Here is a 22,500-nt window from a genome sequence, read left to right on the forward strand (position 1 = left end):
CCCATCAACATCCCCCAATCCACACCCCATCAACACCCCCCCAATCTACACATCATCAACACCCCCAATATACACCCCATCAACACTCCCCAATCTACACCCCATCAACATCCCCCAATCCACACCCCATCAACACCCTCAATCTACATCTCATCAACCCCCCCAATCTACACCCCATCAACACCCCCCAATCTACACCCCATCAACAACCCCAATCTACACCCCATCAACACCCCCAATCTACATCCCATCAACACCCCACAATCTACACCCCATCAATAACCCACAATCTACACACCATCAACACCCCCAATCTACACCCCATCAACACCCCCCAATCTACATCTCATCAACTCCCCCCAATCTACACACCATCAACACTCCCAATCAACACCCCATCAACACCCCAATCTACACCCCATCAACACCCCCCAATCTACACCCCATCAACACCCCAATCTACACCCCATCAACACCCCCCAATCTACACCCCATCAACAACCCCCAATCTACATCCCATCAACACCCCCCAATCTACACGTCATCAACACCCCCAATATACACCCCATCAACACTCCCCAATCTACACCCCATCAACATCCCCCAATCCACAGCCCATCAACACCCCCAATCTACATCTCATCAACTCCCCCCAATCTACACCCCGTCAAAAACCCCCAATCTACACCCTATCACCACCCAACTCTACACTCCATCAACGCCCCCTATCTACACCCCATCAACTCCCCCCTATCTACACCCCATCAAAAACCCCCAATCTACACCCTATCAACACCCCACTCTACACCCCATCAAAACATCCCCAAACTACACCCCATCAACACCCCCCCAATCTACACCCCATCAACACCCCCCAGTCTACACCCCATCAACATCCCAATCTACATCCCATCAACACCCCCCAATCTACACCCCATCAACACCCCCCAATCTACACCCCATCAACAACCCCCAATCTACACCCCATCAACACCCCCCAATCTACACCCCATCAATACCCCTCAATCTACACCCCATCAATACCCCCCAATCTACACCCCATCAACACCCAATCTACACCCCATCAATATCCCCAATCTACAACCCATCAACACCCCCCAATCTACACCTCGTCAATACCCCAATCTACACCCCATCAACTCCCGCAATCTATAGCCCATCAACACCCCTATCACCACCCCATCAACACTCCCCAAACTACACTCCATCAACAACCCCCAATCTACACCCCATCAACACCCCCCAATCTACACCCCATCAACACCCCCAATCTGTACCCCAATCTGCACCCCAACAACACCCCACAATCTACACCCCATCAACACCCCATCAACACCCCCCAATCTACACCCCATCAACACCCCCCAATCTACACCCCATCAACACTCCATAATCTACACCCCATCAACACCCCCCAAACTATACACCATCAACATCCCGCCATATATACACCCCATCAACACCCCCCAATCTACACCCCATCAACATCCCCCAATCTACACCCCATCAACACTCCATAATCTACACCCCATCAACACCCCCCAATCTACACCCCATCAATATCCCCCAATCTACAACCCATCAACAGCCCCCAATCTACACCTCATCAATACCCCAACCTGGACCCCATCACCTGCAATCTCTACCCCATCAACCCCGCAATCTACACCCCATCAACACCCCCAATCTACACCCCATCAACACCCCAATCTACAACCCATCAGCACCCCCCAATCAACACTGCATCAACACCCCCCAGTCTACACCCCATCAACACCCCCCAATCTACACCATGTCAACACCCCCAATCAACACGCCATCAACACCCCAATTTACACCCCATCAACACCCCAATCTACATCCCATCAACACCCCCCAATCTACATCTCATCAATACCCCCCAATCTACACCCCATCAACACTCCAATCTACACCCCATCAATATCCCCAATCTGCACCCCATCAACACCCGCAATCTATACCCCAATCTACACCCCATTAACACTCCCCAAACTACACTCCAACAACAACCCCCAATCTACACCCCATCAACACCCCCCAATCTACACCCCATCAACACCCCCAATCTATACCCCAACAACACCCCCCAATCTACACCCCAGCAACATCACACAATCTACACACCATCAACACCCCGCAATCTACACCCCATCAACACCCCAATTAACACCCCATTAACACTCCATAATCTACACCCCATCAGCAAACCACAATCTTCACCCCAACAACACCCCCAATCTACATCCCATCAGCACCCCCAATCTATACCTCAACAACACCCACCATTCTACACCCCATCAACACCCCAATCTACACCCCATCAACACCCCCAATCTACACCCCATCAACACTCCATAATCTACACCCCATCAGCAAACCCCAATCTTCACCCCAACAACACCCCCCAATCTACATCCCATCAACACCCCCAATATACAACCCATCAACACCCCCCAATCTACACCCCATCAACACCCTGCCATATATACACCCCATCAACACCCCCCAATCTACACCGCATCAACAACCCACAATCTACACCCCATCAACACCCCCCAATCTACACCCCATCAACACCCCCAATCTACACCGAATCAACACCCCCAATCTACACCCCATCAACACCCCCCAACCGACACCCCATCAACACCCCCCAATCTACACCTCATCAACACCACCAATCTACACCCCATCAACACCCCCAATCTACTCCCCATCAACACCCCAATCTACACCCCATCAACACCCCCAATCAACACCCCATCAACCCCCCATCTACACCCCATCAAGACCCCCCAATCAACACCCCATCAACCCCCCATCTACACCCCATCAAGACCCCCCAATCTACACCCCATCAACCCCCCATCTACACCCCATCAACACCCCCCAATCTACACCCCATCAACACCTCCCAATCTACACCCCATCAACACCCCCAACCTACACCCCATCAAGACCGCAATCTACACCCCATCACCACCCCAATCTACACCCTATCAACACCCCCCAATCTACACCCCATCAACAACCCCAATCTACACCCCATCAACACCCCCAATCTACATCCCATCAACACCCCACAATCTACACCCCATCAATAACCCACAATCTACACACCATCAACACTCCCAATCTAAACCCCATCAACACCCCCAATATACACCCCATCAACACACCACAATCTACACACCATCAACATCCCCCAATCTACACTCAATCAACACCTGCCAATCTACACCCCATCAACACCCCAATCCACACCCCAATCCACACCCCAAATCCACACCCCATCAACGCCCCCTATCTACACCCCATCAACTCCCCCCAATCTACATCCCATCAACACGCCAAACTACACTCTATCAACTCCCCCAAATCTACACCCCATCAAAAACCCCCAATCTACACCCTATCAACACCCCACTCTACACCCCATCAACACTCCCCAAACTACACCCCATCAACACCCCAATCTACATCCCAAAAACACCCCCCAATCTACATCCCAAAAACACCCCCCAATCTACATCCCATCAACACCCCCCAATTTACACTCCATCAACACCCACCAATCTACACCCCATCAACACCCAAATCTACACCCCATCAACACCCCCCAATCTACACCCCATCAACACCCCCCCAATCTACACCCCATCAACATCCCACAAACTACACCCCATCAACATCCCACAAACTACACACCATCAACACCCCCAATCTACACACAATCAACACCCCAAATTACACCCCATCAACACCCCAATCTACACCCCATCAACACCCCCCAATCTACACCCCATCAACACCCCCCAAACTACACCACGTCAACAACCCCAATCAACACCCCATCAACACCCCCAAATCTACACCCCATCAACACCCCCAAATCTACACCCCATCAACACCCCCAATCTACACCCCATCAACACCCCAATCTACACCCCATCAATATCCCCAAATCTACACCCCATCAACACCCCAATCGACACCCCATCAATACCCCCAATCTACACCCCATCAACACCCCCCAATCTACACCCCATCAATATCCCCCAATCTACAACCCATCAACACCCCCCAATCTACACCCCATCAACACCCCAATCTGCACCCCATCAACACGCACCAATCTACACCCCATCAACAACCCCCAATCTACACCCCATCAACACCCAAATCTATACCCCAACAACACCCCCCAATCTACACCCCATCAACACCCGAATCTATACCCCAACACCCCCCAATCTACACCCCATCAACACCCCCCAATCTACACCCCATCAACACCCCAATCTACACCCCATCAATATCCCCAATCTACAACCCATCAACACCCCCCAATCTACACCTCATCAACACCCCAAGCTGCACCCCATCAGCACCCCTAATCTATACCCCATCAACCCCCCAATCTACACACCATCAACACCCCCCAATCTACACCCCATCAACACCCCCCAATCTACACCCCATCAACCCCCCAATCTACACTCCATCAACAACCCCCAATCTACACCCCATCAACAACCCCCAATCTACACCCCATCAACACCCCAATCTACACCCCCAATCTACACCCCATCAACACCCCAATCTACACCCCATCAACACCCCAATCTACACCCTATCAACACCCCCCAATCTACACCCCATCAACACCCCAATCTACACCCCATCAATATCCCCAATCTACAACCCATCAACACCCCCCAATCTACACCTCATCAACATCCTCCAATCTACACCCCATCAACACCCCCCAATCTACACCCCATCAATACCCCCAATCTACACCCCATCAACACCCCCAATCTACACCCCATCAACACCCCCCAATCTACACCCCATCAATACCCCCAATCTACACCGCATCAACACTCCCCAATCTACACCCCATCAATACCCCCCATCTACACCCCATAAACACCCCCCCAATCTACACCCCATCAACACGCTCAGCTATCCAACACCCCAATCCCTCAACAATGTCCCTCCTCCATTTCCGCATCTACCTCCAACCAATACACAATCAACACCCCCATTTATCCAACTTCCCCAATCCCTCAACACTATCCCTCCTCCATTTCCCCATTCACCCTCCAACCTATACCCTATGAACACACCCATCTATCCATCTCCCCAATCCCCCAACACTAACCCTGCTCCCTTTAATCATCTAGACTCCAACGTATATCCCATCAACACCCCCATCTATCCATCCCCCCAATCCCTCAACACTGTCCGTCCTCCATTTCCTCATCTACTCTCCAACCAATACCCCAACCCATCTCTAACTGTTCCACCAATGACCTTCCTTCCATGGGAAGGTCCAAAGTGGGGATGTTCGCCGATGATCACGCTATGTTCAGTACCATTTGCCGCTCCATCAGGGAGTGAAGTATTCCGTGGCCAAACGCACCAGCAACTGGACAAGCCCCGGGCTTAGGCTGACAAGGGGCAAGCACCAGTCATGCCACATAAATGCCAGGCAATGACCATCTTCAACAATATAGAGAGACTTGCAGAGTCAGTTCCAGATTCAGTTTCCCTCCATCCTGCAGTTTCAGTTTCCATTAGCAACTTGCCGTGTCAGTTCCAGATTCAGTTTCCCTCGATCCTGCAGTTTCAGATTCCATTAGCAACTTGCAGAGTCAGTTCCAGATTCAGTTTCCCTCCATCCTGCAGTTTCAGATTCCATTAGCAACTTGCAGAGTCAGTTCCAGATTCAGTTTCCCTCGATCCTGCAGTTTCCGATTCCATTAGCAACTTGCAGAGTCAGTTCCAGATTCAGTTTCCCTCGATCCTGCAGTTTCAGATTCCAACGGGAACTTGCAGAGTCAGTTCCAGATTCAGTTTCCCTTGAACCTGCAGTTTCAGATTCCAACGGGAACTCGCAGAGTCAGTTCCAGATTCAGTTTCCCTTGAACCTGCAGTTTCAGATTCCAACGGGAACTTGCAGAGTCAGTTCCAGATTCAGTTTCCCTCCATCCTGCAGTTTCAGTTTCCATTAGCAACTTGCAGAGTCAGTTCCAGATTCAATTTCCCTCGATCCTGCAGTTTCAGATTCCATTAGCAACTTGCAGAGTCACTTTCAGATTCAGTTTCCCTCCATCCTGCAGTTTCAGTTTCCATTAGCAACTTGCAGTGTCAGTTCCAGATTCAGTTTCCCTCCATCCTGCAGTTTCAGTTTCCATTAGCAACTTGCAGTGTCAGTTCCAGATTCAGTTTCCCTCGATCCTGCAGTTTCAGATTCCAACGGGAACTTGCAGAGTCACTTTCAGATTCAGTTTCCCTTGATCCTGCAGTTTCAGTTTCCATTAGCAACTTGCAGAGTCAGTTCCAGATTCAGTTTCCCTTGATCCTGCAGTTTCAGATTCCATTAGCAACTTGCAGTGTCAGTTCCAGATTCAGTTTCCCTCCATCCTGCAGTTTCAGATTCCAACAGGAACTTGCCGTGTCAGTTCCAGATTCAGTTTCCCTCCATCCTGCAGTTTCAGTTTCCATTAGCAACCTGCAGAGTCAGTTCCAGATTCAGTTTCCCTTGAACCTGCAGTTTCAGATTCCAACGGGAACTTGCAGAGTCAGTTTCAGATTCAGTTTCCCTCCATCCTGCAGTTTCAGTTTCCATTAGCAACTTGCAGTGTCAGTTCCAGATTCAGTTTCCCTTGAACCTGCAGTTTCAGATTCCAACGGGAACTTGCAGAGTCAGTTTCAGATTCAGTTTCCCTTGAACCTGCAGTTTCAGATTCCAACGGGAACTTGCAGAGTCAGTTTCAGATTCAGTTTCCCTCCATCCTGCAGTTTCAGATCCCAACAGGACCTTGCCGTGTCAGTTCCGGTTTCAGCGCGATGCCTTCTCAAGGTTCAGTCCACGCTTCCCCGGAGTCTCAACCTTTCAGCTTAAGTTCTCGAAACTCCTTGGGGACCCGGGACTGTCACACACTCTCCGCTGGGGGTTGGGAAGGTACCAAAAAAAAAGCAGCAAGCATTGGGGAAAGTGACAATGGAATCCACGTGACATCTATTGCAAAAGCAAATGCCATTCCCCTTCCCCTGATTCTGCTTGCAGGCTGTTCGAGATGTGGCTGAGACGACATCCTGGAACGGGTTACCCGACAGGAAATGTCCCGTTCGGGCACCAAGCGAGAGACAAGGTGGTCACCTTCATCCCAATCTATGAAAACCGGGACATGATGAAGAGCTGCCGAGAGTTTGGGTACAACTACGACGACATGGAGTGAGGGGTTTCTTACAGCCTCGGCATGTTACAGTGAGGGAGGGGACACCCTGGGACCACCATTAACTGCACCAACTCCTTGCCTGGTCACTGCCCTCCCCCACCCCCCCCAACCCCCACGTTTCTCCAACCCTGCAACATTGACCCTCCCTTCCCCAGCTCCCACACAGAGAGCCTGCGCTGGCTCCAGTTTCACAGCATGGGGAAGGAGGGTCATCATCCTGGATCTGACCCGGTACTGTCCCTGTCCCTGGGACAGGGGGACAATGTAGAGGGAGCTTTACTCTGTATCTAACCCCGTGCTGTCCCTGTCGTAGAGTCATAGAGAAATACAGCACGGAAACAGACCCTTCGGTCTAATCCATCCATGTCGACCAGATATCCCAACCCAATCTAGTCCCACCTGCCAGCACCCGGCCCATATCCCCCCAAACCCTTCCTATTCATATCCCCATCCAGATGCCTCTTAAATCTTGCAATTGTACCAGCCTCCACCACATCCTCTGGCAGCTCATTCCACACACGCACCACCCCCTGGGGGAAAATGTTACCCCTCAGGTCCCTTTTATATCTTCCCCCTCTCACCCTAAACCTACGCCCTTTAGTTCTGGACTCCCCCACCCCAGGGGGAAAAGACCTTGTCTATTTACCCTATCCATGTCCCCCCTCGTGATTTTATAACCCTCTAGTTCTGGGCTCCCCCACCCCAGGGGGAAAAGACCTTGTCTATTTACCCTATCCATGTCCCCCTCGTGATTTGTAAACCTCTATAAGGTCACCCCTCAGCCTCCGACGCTCCAGGGAAAACAGCCCCAGCCTGTTCAGCCTCTCCCTGTAGCTCAAACCCTCCAACATCCTTGTCAATCTTTTCTGAACCCTTTCCCAACATCTTTCTGATAGGAAGGAGACCAGAATTGCACACAATATTCCAACAGTGGCCCCTAACCAATGTCCTGTACAGCCGCAACGTGACCCTCCCAACTCCTGTACTCAATACTCTGACCAATAAAGGAAAGCATACCAAACGCTGCCTTCACTATCCTATCCACCTGCGACTCCACTTTCAAGTCGTTCTATTGCAGCTTCTGAATAAATAATATCTACATCCCGAGTCCCTCCAGCCTCTGCACTGGGCGCATGGACATCACTTTGCAAACGGCTGGACTTCCATCTCGGAAACAAGAGGAGGTCGGGATATTAACCAATACGCTCAGCTGTGAAACTGATGGACTCCAAGCTGCCAAAGTCGGGAAGATGGTGGGAGCCATTTTGAGATCAGGTTACAGGCTTCCCTTTAAAAAAAATCCAGGAAAATCATAGATGCACCAAGTAGTTACAGCTCTGTTGTGCCCAGGATGTACCCAAGTAAGAAATAAAGTACAAGTTATAGACAGGTCCAGGGCCACACTTAAATAGAGAAGATACAAATTATACTTGGTCGACTAGCAGACTCGATGGGCAGAAGGGCCTTTGTCTGTGCAGTGGACCTCTATAACTCAATATTGTTGACCTTGAATTACACACCCTGAATCCTAGATTGCGGCTGAATTTCCCCCACTACCAACATCCTGGGGGTCCCCGTTGGGAGAGAATCTAATCCATGTCCCCCTCATGATTTTATAAACCTCTATAAGGTCACCCCTCAGCCTCCGACGCTCCAGGGAAAACAGCCCCAGCCTGTTCAGCCTCTCCCTGTAGCTCAAACCCTCCCAACATCCTTGTCAATCTTTTCTGAACCCTTTCCCAACATCTTTCCGATAGGAAGGAGACCAGAATTACACGCAATATTCCAACAGTGGCCCCTAACCAATGTCCTGTACAGCCGCAACATGACCCTCCCAACTCCTGTACTCAATACTCTGACCAATAAAGGAAAGCATACCAAACGCTGCCTTCACTATCCTATCTACCTGCGACTCCACTTTCAAGGAGCTATGAACCTGCACTCCAAGGTCTCTGTGTTCAGCAACACTCCCCAGGACCTTACCATTAAGTGGATAAGTCCTGCTAAGATTAGCTTTCCCAAAGTGCAGCCCCTCGCATTGATCTGAATTAAACTCCATCTGCCACCTCTCGGCCCATTGGCCCATCTGGTCCAGATCCTGCTGTAATCTGAGGGAACCCTCTTCGCTGTCCACTACACCCTCCAATTTTGGGGTCATCTGCAAACTTACTAACTGTCCCTCTTATGCTCGTATCCAAATCATTTATATAAATGATGAAAAGTAGAGGACCCAGCACCGATCCTTGTGGCACTCCACTGGTCACAGGCCTCCAGTCTGAAAAACAACCCTCCACCACCACCCTCTGTCTTCTACCTTTGAGCCAGTTCTGTATCCAAATGGCTAGTTCTCCCTGTATTCTGTGTCTTCCTAATAACTTACCGAGCCATTGTGTCAGCCTTCAGTAAGTTATCAATACCTACGTCCTTTCATACACCTAGACTTTCCAAGCTGTTCCCAATTCAGCTGAATTATCTCACATTTATTCACATAAGCTTTCACTGCCAAGTTTTCATTCACTTACTCAGTCTGGTCAAATCCTCCTGAAACCACTTCACATCTTCCTCATGATACACATTCACTGAATCCCCCCTCTCCCCCCCCCACTATCAACATCCTGGGGGTTCCCATTGAGAGAGAATCTAACCATCGCCCCCTTGACGTTCAATGGTGTTACCGTCACTGAATCCCCCTCCCCCCACTATCAACATCCTGGGGGTTCCCATTGAGAGAGAATCTAACCATCGCCCCTTGACGTTCAATGGTGTTACCATCACTGAATCCCCCTCCCCCCCCACTATCAACATCCTGGGGGTCCCCATTGAGAGAGAATCTAACCATCGCCCCCCCCTTGACGTTCAATGGTGTTACCATCACTGAATCCCCCCTCCCCCCCCCACTATCAACATCCTGGGGGTTCCCATTGAGAGAGAATCTAACCATAGCCCCCTTGACGTTCAGTGGTGTTACCGTCACTGAATCCCCCTCCCCCCACTATCAACATCCTGGGGGTTCCCATTGAGAGAGAATCTAACCATCGCCCCCTTGACGTTCAATGGTGTTACCATCACTGAATCCCCCCTCCCCCCCCACTATCAACATCCTGGGGGTCCCCATTGAGAGAGAATCTAACCATCGCCCCCCCCCCTTGACGTTCAATGGTGTTACCATCACTGAATCCCCCCTCCCCCCCCACTATCAACATCCTGGGGGTTCCCATTGAGAGAGAATCTAACCATAGCCCCCTTGACGTTCAGTGGTGTTACCGTCACTGAATCCCCCCTCCCCCCACTATCAACATCCTGGGGGTTCCCATTGAGAGAGAATCTAACCATCGCCCCCTTGACGTTCAATGGTGTTACCATCACTGAATCCCCCCTCCCCCCCCACTATCAACATCCTGGGGGTCCCCATTGAGAGAGAATCTAACCATCGCCCCCCCCTTGACGTTCAATGGTGTTACCATCACTGAATCCCCCCTCCCCCCCCACTATCAACATCCTGGGGGTTCCCATTGAGAGAGAATCTAACCATAGCCCCCTTGACGTTCAGTGGTGTTACCGTCACTGAATCCCCCCTCCCCCCACTATCAACATCCTGGGGGTTCCCATTGAGAGAGAATCTAACCATCGCCCCCTTGACGTTCAATGGCGTTACCATCACTGAATCCCCCCTCCCCCCCCACTATCAACATCCTGGGGGTCCCCATTGAGCAGAAACTGACCCGGACCCCAGCCCCATCTCAATCCTGTGTCTCCAGGAGCAGGTTAGAGGCTGGGAACCCTGCAGCGAGGAACTCCCCTCCTGACTCCTTCCCATAGCCCTGTCCCACCATCGATGAGGCAGGAGTCAGGGAGGGTGAGGGGATACTCCCCACTCGCCCTGGAGGGGGGAGGAGGGGGGGAGGCAGCTCCGAAAACACTCAAGAAGCTCAACACTGTCCTCGATCGACACCTGCTCGATCGAGACCCTGGGCCCCACCTTCAACACTCCCTCAGCAGCGTGCATCATCTGCAAGGCCCACTCCTCGGACTGACAGCACCTTCCAAACCCACCACCCCGACCTCCCCTCAGGAAGGACGAGAGACGGCAGACATGGGGGAGGGGATGAGATGGGGGGAGGAGGGGGGGGAGAGGGGAGAGAGGGCAGGAGAGGGGAGGAGAGGAGGGGGGAGAGAGGGGAGAGGGGAGGAGAGGGGGAGTAGACGGGAGGAGAAGGGAGGAGGGGGGGAGAGGGGGAGGAGAGGGGAGGGGAGAGGGGGGAGAGAGGGGAGGAGAGGGGGTGGAGTGGGGATGAGGGGGAGGAGGGGAGAGGGGGAGGGGAGAGAGTGGGTGAGGGGAGGAGAAAGGGGAGGGGAGAGAGTGGGTGAGGGGAGGAGAAGGGGGGAGGGGGCGAGAGGGCAGGAGAGAGGAGGGAGAGGGGAGAGGAGAGGGTGGAGAGGGGAGGAGACGGGAGGAGGGGGAGGAGAGGGGGGAGAGGTGAGGAGGGGGGAGGAGAGGGGTGGAGAGTGGAGTAGAGGGGGAGGAGAGGGGAGGAGAGGAGGGGAGGAGAGGGGGGAAAGGGGGAGAGGGGAGGAGAGGGGGGAGAGGGGTGAGAGGCGGGCAGAGGGGGGAGAGGGGAGGAGGGTAGAGGGGAGGAGCGGGTAGGAGAGGGGAGGAAAGGGGGGAGAGGGGTGAGAGGCGGGCAGAGGGGTGAGAGGGGAGGAGAGGGGAGTGGAGGGGAGGGGAGGGGAGGGGGAGAGGGGGGAGAGGGGAGGAGTGGGGGAGTAGACGGGAGGAGAGGGGAGGGGAGGAGGGGGGAGGGGGGAGGAGAGGGGGAGGAGAGGGAAGGAGAGAGGGGAGCGGGGGGAGAGGGGGTGGAGTGAGGATGAGGGGAGGAGGGGAGAGGGGGAGAGGAGAGAGTGGGTGAGGGGAGGAGAAGGGGGGAGGGGGCAAGAGGGCAGGAGAGAGAAGGGAGGGGGAGGAGCGGAGAGGAGTGGGGGGAGAGGTGAGGGGGGGGGGAGAGGGGTGGAGAGTGGAGTAGAGGGGGAAGAGAGGGGAGGAGAGGAGGGGAGGAGAGGGTAGGAGAGGGGAGGAAAGGGGGGAGAGGGGAGGAGAGCGGGGGAGACGGGTGAGAGGCGGGCAGAGGGGGGAGAGGGGAGGAGAGGGGAGTGGAGGGGAGGGAGGGAGAGGGGAGGAGAGGGGGGAGAAGAGAGGAGAGGAGGGGAGAGGGGGGAGAGGGGAGGAGAGGGGAGTGGAGGGGGGGGAGAGGGGAGGAGAGGGGGGAGGGGAGAGTAGACGGGAGGAGAGGGGAGGAGGGGGGAGGAGAGGGGAGGAGAGGGGAGGAGAGGGGAGGGGGCAGAGGGAGGGAGAGGGGCGGAGTGGAGGGGAGACGGGGAGGGGGAGAGGGGAGGAGAGGAAGGGAGGAGAGGAGGGGAGATGGGGTGAGGGGGGAGGAGAGTGGGGGAAGAGTGGGGGAGTGGGGGGGATAAATTCCCCCATAGCCTCCCCGTGACAATCCCAACTCGGACCAATGTCAGGAATCCCTTCAGTCCATCAGGAACAGCTCTCCCCCCATTAGCCTGACTGTGTCCATACCCTATTGGGGGTGGTGCTGCTATGGGTCAAGATGGCAGCTCACCCTCCCCCCACACCCCCCCCCCCCCCCCCCACCTCCTCTAGGTGGGCAACTACGGAAGAGGTAATAAATACCGTCCCAGACTCGGAGATAGAAATGACCGCCATTGGCTGGGGGTGAGGGGGGAGGGTGGGTTATCAGTCCCTCCAATCTGCTCCCATCAGCCACCTTGGGTCAGCAGGGGTGTCCGGTCTGAGATTGGCCCCTGCCAGCCCCCTACCCTGGGCAAGCCAGGGTCATCACGGCAAGGAATGGCCAGGTACGATTCCCCGTGGGTTCGAGGTCCTGTGAAATAGTGAGGGAAACATCGAATATAAAACTCCTCCCCTCCCCTGACACCCCTCCTTGCCCAGAAACATATGCAGACAAATGAATCAACACAGTGGGGGGGTTATGGTGGATTGGTGGGCAGCGAGGATGTGGCAGGTTACAGCGGGATATAGATAAGCTGCAGAGCTGGGCAGAGAGGTGGCAAATGCAGTTCAATGTCGCTAAGTGTGAAGTGATTCACTTTGGTAAGAGTAACAAGAAGATGGAGTACTGGGCTAATGGTAGGCTACTTGGTAGTGTGGATGAGCAGAGGGATCTTGGTGTCCATGTACACAGATCTCTGAAAGTTGCCACCCAGGTAAGAAGGCATATGGCATACTGGGCTTTTATTGGGAGAGGAATTGAGTTCCGGAGTCCTGAGGTCATGTTGCAGTTGTATAAGACTCTGGTGCGGCCCCATCTGGAGTATTGTGTGCAGTTTTGGTCGCCATACTATAGGAAGGATGTGGAGGCACTGGAACGGGTGCAGAGGAGGTTTACCAGGATGTTGCCTGGCATGGAAGGAAGATCATATGAGGAAAGGCTGAGGCACTTGGGGCTGTTCTCATTGGAGAAGAGAAGGTTTAGGGGTGATTTGATAGAGGTGTACAAGATGATTAGGGGTTTAGATAGGGTTGACCATGAGAACCTTTTTCCACGTCAGCTATTACGAGGGGGCGTAGCTTTAAATTAAGGGGAGGTAGGTACAGGACAGATGTTAGGGGTAGATTCATTACTCAGCGAGTTGTGAGTTCATGGAATGCCCTCCCAGTAGCAGTGGTGGACTCTCCCTCTTTATGGGCATTTAAACGGGCATTGGATGGGCATATGGAGGGTAGTGGGCTAGTGTAGGTTAGGTGGGCTTGGATCGAAGGTCGGAGGGCCTGAACTGCGCGGTATTTTTCTATGTTCTACGGGTAAAAAGTGAGGACTGCAGACGCTGGAGATCGGAGCTGAAAACGTGTTGCTGGTCAAAGCGCAGCAGGTCAGGCAGCATCCGAGGAGCAGGAGACTCGACGTTCCGGGCACAAGCCCTTCTTCAGGAGTTTTAACCAGCGACGCGTTTTCAGCTCTGTGTTGTATGGTCAGGGTGAGAGACTGGCAAGATAGCCCCGTCGCCCCTGGCCCACAGGGATCCACTGAGTTGATTGTCCATGACCTGCTGCTCCTGCCCCAGGGGTCCCAGTCACTCACCTGCGGGAGCGTCAGACCCAGCAGCAAGGAGCTGAGGCGGTCTGCCTCCCTCAGTCAGCCGGCCCCACCCTTCAGGACTGACCTTACCGCAGAGTCAGCCCTCGCCACGTCCCTTCCCTGGTCAAAAACAAGTCTCGCCTTCGCCTTCAGAAGCTCTCCTGGACCCCCCATCGCTTCACCAACCTCGAAGTCCCTTCCCAATTCGGTCCGAAATCCTCCGGCCTTCAGACGATGTCCTGGTCGCGCCTGTCGGCAGAAACCTCCTCCCGACTTCCATGTTCATCGTTTTGTATGTCGCTAGAGGTTCCCCTGTCTTTCTTCGGAATTCCAGTGAGTGTAATCTCGATCTACTCAGTCTCTCCTCACAAGCCAAGCCTCCCCCTCAACTCCGGAATGAACCTCCTCTACATCCCCCTCCAGCGCCAATACACCCTTTCTCAAGTGAGGAGACCAGAGCCGCACGGAGTACCCCAGATATAACCTCACCAGCACCTTGTGCAGTTGTAACACAACCTCTGCATTGGGCGACTTGTGAAGTCTCTGACCAGTCAGTGAACAACCACAGCTCACGGCAGTAGATGGGGAGGGGTAGAACCTCTCTTTCTGCTCCCGGGAGGAGAGCATCTTCCTTTCCGAAGATCTAATGGCTTCTGGACCTAATGTCCACACCCACAAGCTGCCTTGCAGCCAGTCACACTGCTGTTGGCAAGGCAGGGGGCTGCCCACACAAACCAATCAGCTCCCGGCTGTCGGCTGACCCTCCATTGGTAACCTCCCCCCCCCCCCCCCCCCCCCACCCATCCCTCGTTCCAGCCCCCCGACTTTGTCTGGAGTTATCTCCGCCACTGCCTGCACAGACAGCTGTGTAAACCACGCTCATAATGAGAAACAGGCCACGCGGTATTAAATAGTGCCGCATCTTCCCTACGATCGCGGTGTTTCTTTTGGGTTAGAAACATGTCCTTTTCCCGTTTCAACCGAATATTCGGGAGAATATTAAAACAAAAAAAGGACCAGCCTATCTCCCGCCAACCCCCTGCCAGGAGTAGGGGTGGGGGGGGGGGGGGGCGGGTCGGTGTGGACTTGTTGGCCAGAAGGGGCTGTTCCCACGCTGTTAGTAATCTTGTTCCACGGGAGCTTTATCATCGGACAGCCGGCGGGAGATTCCAAATGTCCCCGTAGTCGGTGTGTGTCTCCTTCTGGTGACACGTCTCCACAAAGCTCTGCCGTACAGACAGAGACAAGGTATTTTATAGGAATTAAACAAAACGTTCATCAATCACACGGACGGTTATCAGCGCATGGTTTAAAGGAGGTCATGATGGACTTAGACAGCCTGGTGAAAGTCGGGTTCCTGTGGTGACGTGTGAATGGATTACAGAAGGTGGTTGTCAGTATTCTTCAGAGTTACGTGTTGATGGGAAGAGGTTAACACGGAAGGGTTTTGCCTGCCGTAGATAGGGGAGTCACATACCTACACCAATATGGAGGGGAATGGGGGATTCACATACCTACACCAATATGGAGGGGGTGTAATGGGGGAGTCACATACCTACACCAATATGGAGGTGAATGGGGGATTCACATACCTACACCAATATGGAGGTGAATGGGGGAGTCACATACCTACACTAATATGGAGGGGGTGTAATGGGGGAGTCACATACCTACACCAATATGGAGGGGAATGGGGGATTCACATACCTACACCAATATGGAGGTGAATGGGGGAGTCACATACCTACACTAATATGGAGGGGGTGTAATGGGGGAGTCACATACCTACACCAATATGGAGGGGAATGGGGGATTCACATACCTACACCAATATGGAGGTGAATGGGGGAGTCACATACCTACACTAATATGGAGGGGAGGTAATGGGGGAGTCACATACCTACACCAATATGGAGGTGAATGGGGGAGTCACATACCTACACTAATATGGAGGTAATGGGGGAGTCACATACCTACACTAATATGGAGGGGGTGTAATGGGGGAGTCACATACCTACACTAATATGGAGGGGAATGGGGGATTCACATACCTACACCAATATGGAGGGGAGGTAATGGGGGATTCACATACCTACACCAATATGGAGGGGAGGTAATGGGGGAGTCACATACCTACACCAATATGGAGGGGAGGTAATGGGGGAGTCACATACCTACACCAATATGGAGGGGAGGTAATGGGGGAGTCACATACCTATACCAATATGGAGGTAATGGGGGAGTCACATACCTACACCAATATGGAGGGGAGGTAATGGGGGAGTCACATACCTACACCAATATGGAGGGGAGGTAATGGGGGAGTCACATACCTACACCAATATGGAGGGGAATGGGGGAGTCACATACCTACACCAATATGGAGGGGAGGTAATGGGGGAGTCACATACCTACACCAATATGGAGGGGAATGGGGGAGTCACATACCTACACCAATATGGAGGGGAGGTAATGGGGGAGTCACATACCTACACCAATATGGAGGTGAATGGGGGATTCACATACCTACACCAATATGGAGGGGAATGGGGGAGTCACATACCTACACCAATATGGAGGGGAATGGGGGAGTCACATACCTACACCAATATGGAGGGGAGGTAATGGGGGAGTCACATACCTACACCAATATGGAGGGGAATGGGGGAGTCACATACCTACACCAATATGGAGGGGAATGGGGGAGTCACATACCTACACCAATATGGAGGGGAATGGGGGAGTCACATACCTACACAGCATCCAAGGAGCAGGAGAGTCAACATTTCAGGCATGAGCCCTTCTCCAGGAACCAGGAGGGTGTGCCAAGCAGGCTAAGATAAAAGGTAGGGAGGAGGGACTTGGAGGGGAGGGGCGTTGGAAACGCGATAGGTGGAAGGAGGTCAAGGTGAGGGTGATAGGCCGGAGTGCGGTGGGGGCGGAGAGGTCAGGAAGAAGATTGCAGGTTAGGAGGGTGGTGCTGAGTTCGAGGGTTGGGACTGAGACAAGGTGGGGGGAGGGGAAATGAGGAAACTGGAGAAATCTGAGTCCATCCCTTGTGGTTGGAGGGTTCCCAGGCGGAAGATGAGGCGCTCCTCCTCCAGCCGTCGTGTTGCTGTGGCCTGGCGATGGAGGAGTCCAAGGACCTGCATGTCCTTGGTGGAGTGGGAGGGGGAGTTGAAGTGTTGAGCCACGGGGTGGTTGGGTTGGTTGGTCCGGGCGTCCCAGAGGTGTTCCCTGAAGCGTTCCGCAAGTAGGCGGCCTGTCTCCCCAATATAGAGGAGGCCACATCGGGTGCAGCGGATGCAGTAGATGATGTGCGTGGAGGTGTAGGTGAATTTGTGGCGGATATGGAAGGATCCCTTGGGGCCTTGGAGGGAAGTGAGGGAGGAGGTGTGGGCGCAAGTTTTGCATTTCCTGCGGTTGCAGGGGAAGGTGCCAGGGGGTGGAGGTTGGGCTGGTGGGGGGTGTGGACCTAACGAGGGAGTCACGGAGGGAGTGGTCTTTTCGGAACGCTGATAGGGGAGGGGAGGGAAATATATCCCTGGTGGTGGGGTCCGTTTGGAGGTGGCGGAAATGACGCCCAACGCCTTATCTTCACCAGGGACATCCAGTCCCTGTACACCTCCATCCTCCATCACGAAGGACTCAAAGCCCTCCGCTTCTTCCTTTCCCGCTGGTACCCTTCCACTGACACCCTCCTTCGACTGACTGAACTGGTCCTCACCCTGAACAACGTCCCTTTCCAATCCTCCCACTTCCTCCAAACTAAAGGAGTTGCCATGGGCACCCGCATGGGCCCCAGCTATGCCTGTCTCTTCGTAGGATATGGGGAACAGTCCATCTTCCGCAGCTACACTGGCACCACCGCCCACCTTTTCCTCCGCTACATCCTCCGACTGTATCGGCGCTGCCTCGTGCTCCCACGAGGAGGTTGAACAGTTCATCCACGTCACCAACACCTTCCACCCCGACCTCAAACTCACCCGGACCGTCTCAGACTCCTCCCTCCCCTTCCTAGACATTTCCATTTCTATCTCGGGCGACCGACTCAACACAGACATCTACTATAAACCGACTGACTCCCACAACTACCTGGACTACACCTCCTCCCACCCTGCCCCCTGCAAAAACTCCATCCCATATTCCCAATTCCTTCATCTCTGCCGCATCTGCTCCCAGGAGGACCAGTTCCAACACCGCACAGCCCAGATGGCCTCCTTCTTCAAGGACCGCAGTTCCCCCCCTGACGTGATCGACGATGCCCTCCACCGCATCCCCTCCACTTCCCGCTCCTCCACCCTTGAGCCCCGTCCCTCCAACCGCCACCAGGACAGAACCCCACTGGTCCTCACCTACCACCCCACTCTATCATCGTACCATCCGTCGTCATATCCGCCACCTCCAAACGGACCCCCCACCACCAGCGATATATGTCTCTCCCCTCCCCTATCAGCGTTCCGCAAAGACCACTCCCCCTCCGTGACTCCCGCGCAGTGGTTCGTGGGAACAAACGGGAGAAGTGGGTTAGGTTGGAAAGTTTGCTCAGTCCTGCCTCAGAGGCTGAGGGGTCAACGTAATTCTCGTTCGGGGTGGTACTGCCCAGAGGCGAGGGGTGATCCACCCTGGGGAACGGAGTGTGTCAGGTCCTCCAGAGGGTATAGGCCAATGCTCTGCATGGGGAGAGAGAGGGTGGGGGACCCACACTGTCAGCTCTCACAGCCTCCCTGACAGCAGCTCCCGGGAGATATCGCTCCAGGGAACAGCGAGCTCCCTTGGCGTGAGCTGTGAGCCACGCTGTACCCTTCCCTGACCCACGTTCCCAGATAAAAGGGGCAGCTCTTTGTTCTGAATCACGGCAACTCCCTTCCACCTGGGTCACCGGTCACTGGCCGGGTCAACATCACCAAACAGTCGCTGGCACAGACCTGGGAGTGTGGGCACTCCGGTGAAAGCTGAGGGGGAGGCTGGAGGGAACAGGGAGCTGTTAACCCTCACAGCCCCCACCCGACTGTCACCAGGAACAGGGTCAGTGTCACCGTCCAGCCCAGACACTGGGCTCCCGCTGGGGACATGGGGAGGGAGACACAGCCTTAAATAGTTCCAAACACTGACAATCCCCTGAGAGAGAGAGAGAAGTACCTCCCCCTCTCAGCCTTAAGTTGGTGTCCCTTCACTCTGAGACTGTGCCCTCTGTCCCTGGACTCTCCCATCAGGGGAAACATTCTCTCAGCCCCGACCCTGTCAGGCCCCTTCAAGGATCCTGAACGTTTCAATGGGATCCTCTCCCACTCTGACACTCCAGGGAGGAGAGTCCTGGCCTGTCTAACCTTGGTTAATCAGACAATCCCTCATGGACTATCCCTGACCTGCCTCTAGTGAAATCTCTCCTTAAATAAGGGGAACTAAAACTGCTCGCAACTCTCCAGGTCTGGTCTCCCCAGCACCTCGCCCAGTTGCAGTCTGACCTCCCGGCTCTGAGACTCCAGCCCCCTTGAAATGAGGGCCACTGGCCCTTCCCGACTACCTGCTGTTCCTCAGCACCAGCTATCTGTGCGCCAGGTTTCCCTCCCCTCCTCCACGTCCCTCTGTGTTCCGGCTTTCTCTCTCTCCTCGCATCATATTCCGTTCCCTCAGGCTCCCTTTCACAACGCGGTCCACATCTTCCCCCGCTTCCCTCCCACTTCCCTGTCAATTGTGTCCCTCCCGTCACCCGTCTTCCCTGGTTACCTTCGGCAAATTTGCGACGGCACATTTGCTTCCACCCTCGACGCCGTGATGAGTGCCATGGTCCCAGCACTGGTCCCCACAGGAGCCCACTGGGACCAGGCACACCCACCTGAAAAAAGAACCCATTCTCCATCCATCCTCCAACACCATCGGCTCTTATGGTTTAACCTTCTTGTGAATTCAAACACTTTCTCAAGTCCAAATACGACCCATCTACTGGCTGCCCTTGGTCTGTCCTGGCGCTCAGTCAGAAGTGACCTAATACATTCGTCCGACACAACTTCCCTTCCCTGAACTCTGTCACTGAGTGAAAGTGGCCCTTGTCATTCACACACACACACTCGCGCTCTCTCACGCACTCAGGTACACGCACTCGCACTCTCTCACACACTGACACTCACACACACTCTCAGACACACAGAGAAATACACACACACTCGCAGACTCTCGCACTCTCTCAGGCACTCAGACACACACACACTTGCACACAGACTCACTCAGACACACACATCTGCACACGTACACTCGCACGCACACACTCTCTCACACACACACTTGCACACAGACTCTCACTCAGACACACACCCGCACATATACACACTCGCACACAGACACATACACTATCACACAGACACATACATATACACACTCGCACACAGACACACACTCGCACACACAGACACTCGCACTGACTCTCACTCAGCACACACATATACACTCGCGCACACACTCACATACATATATACACTCATGCACAGACACATACACTATCACACAGACACATATATACACTCGCACACACACACATATACACACTCGCACACAGACACATACACTCGCACACACACACTCGCACACAGACACATACACTCTCACACACACATACATATACACACTCGCACACACACATACACTCGCACACACACATATACACACTCGCACACAGACACATACACTCGCACACACACATACATATACACACTCGCACACACACATACACTCGCACACACACATATACACACTCGCACACAGACACATACACTCGCACACACACACATATACACACTCGCACACACATACATATACACACTCGCACACACACATACACTCGCACACACACATATACACACTCGCACACAGACACATACACTCGCACACACACACATATACACACTCGCACACACACATACATATACACACTCGCACACACACATACACACACACACACATATACACACTCGCACACAGGCACATACACTCACACATACATATACACACTCGCACACACACATACATATGCACACTCGCATACAGACACATACGCTCGCACACACACATACATATACACACTCGCACACACACATACACTCGCACACACACATATACACACTCGCACACAGACACATACACTCGCACACACACACATATACACACTCGCACACACATACATATACACACTCGCACACACACATATACACACTCGCACACAGACACATACACTCGCACACACACACATATACACACTCGCACACACACATACATATACACACTCGCACACACACATACACACACACACACATATACACACTCGCACACAGGCACATACACTCACACATACATATACACACTCGCACACACACATACATATGCACACTCGCATACAGACACATACGCTCGCACACACACATACATATACACACTCGCACACAGACACACACACTCGCGCACACACATACATATACACACTCGCACACAGACACACACACTCGCACACACAGACACTCGCACTGACTCTCACTCAGCACACACATTTACACTCGCGCGCACACTCACATACATATATATACACTCAGGCACACATACAGTTGCACACAGACACACACACACACACACACAGAGCTGAGCACAATCATGTCATCCTGCTCTTAAAATGGCACCATCATCTGCTTCCTGTAGCCCTTGGTTTAAAGCAGTATTTCACCCTCTGTTACTACCATCCATCGTGCTCTGTCACACACCTATCACCGTTCTGAAGGGGATATATATGAGTGATATGGATGCATATGGGGATGGGAGGGTCAGCAAGATTGCAAAGATGCGGCTACTGGAGCGGATTCAGCAGGGCGTAGATCCGGGCACAGCAACGGGAAGGTGGGATTTAATCCGGTTAAGTGCGAGGTGAAATCAAATATTAAGGACGAGTATCGAGGCAGGGTCCTGAACAGCACTGATGCGCGGAAGGGTCTGGGGGCGTTCAAGCCCTTTGTCCCCAAGTGAACAGGGACGTGGAAGGAGGTGTATGGAGGGCTTGCCTTTATTGGTCAAGACATTGTGGCCGGGGGGGGTGAATTCCGATGGGATCA

The 22,500-nt window shown here is 53.5% G+C and overlaps 1 protein-coding gene across 1 annotated transcript in view; it reads left to right on the forward strand.

Annotated features, from left to right (window-relative positions):
• Positions 1–14,711, forward strand: part of LOC132814808 (tyrosinase-like) — a 30,812-nt gene extending 16,101 nt beyond the window's left edge. Inside the window, exons 4-5 of the mRNA XM_060823593.1 lie at positions 7,121–7,288; positions 14,306–14,711. Coding sequence (XP_060679576.1) covers positions 7,121–7,288; positions 14,306–14,711 — 574 coding nt within the window. The remainder of the gene's footprint in view (positions 1–7,120; positions 7,289–14,305) is intronic.
• Positions 14,712–22,500: the final 7,789 nt, after the last annotated feature.

Source organism: Hemiscyllium ocellatum, unplaced genomic scaffold (assembly GCF_020745735.1).
Source record: "Hemiscyllium ocellatum isolate sHemOce1 unplaced genomic scaffold, sHemOce1.pat.X.cur. scaffold_934_pat_ctg1, whole genome shotgun sequence".
NCBI classification, from domain to species: Eukaryota; Metazoa; Chordata; class Chondrichthyes; order Orectolobiformes; family Hemiscylliidae; genus Hemiscyllium; species Hemiscyllium ocellatum.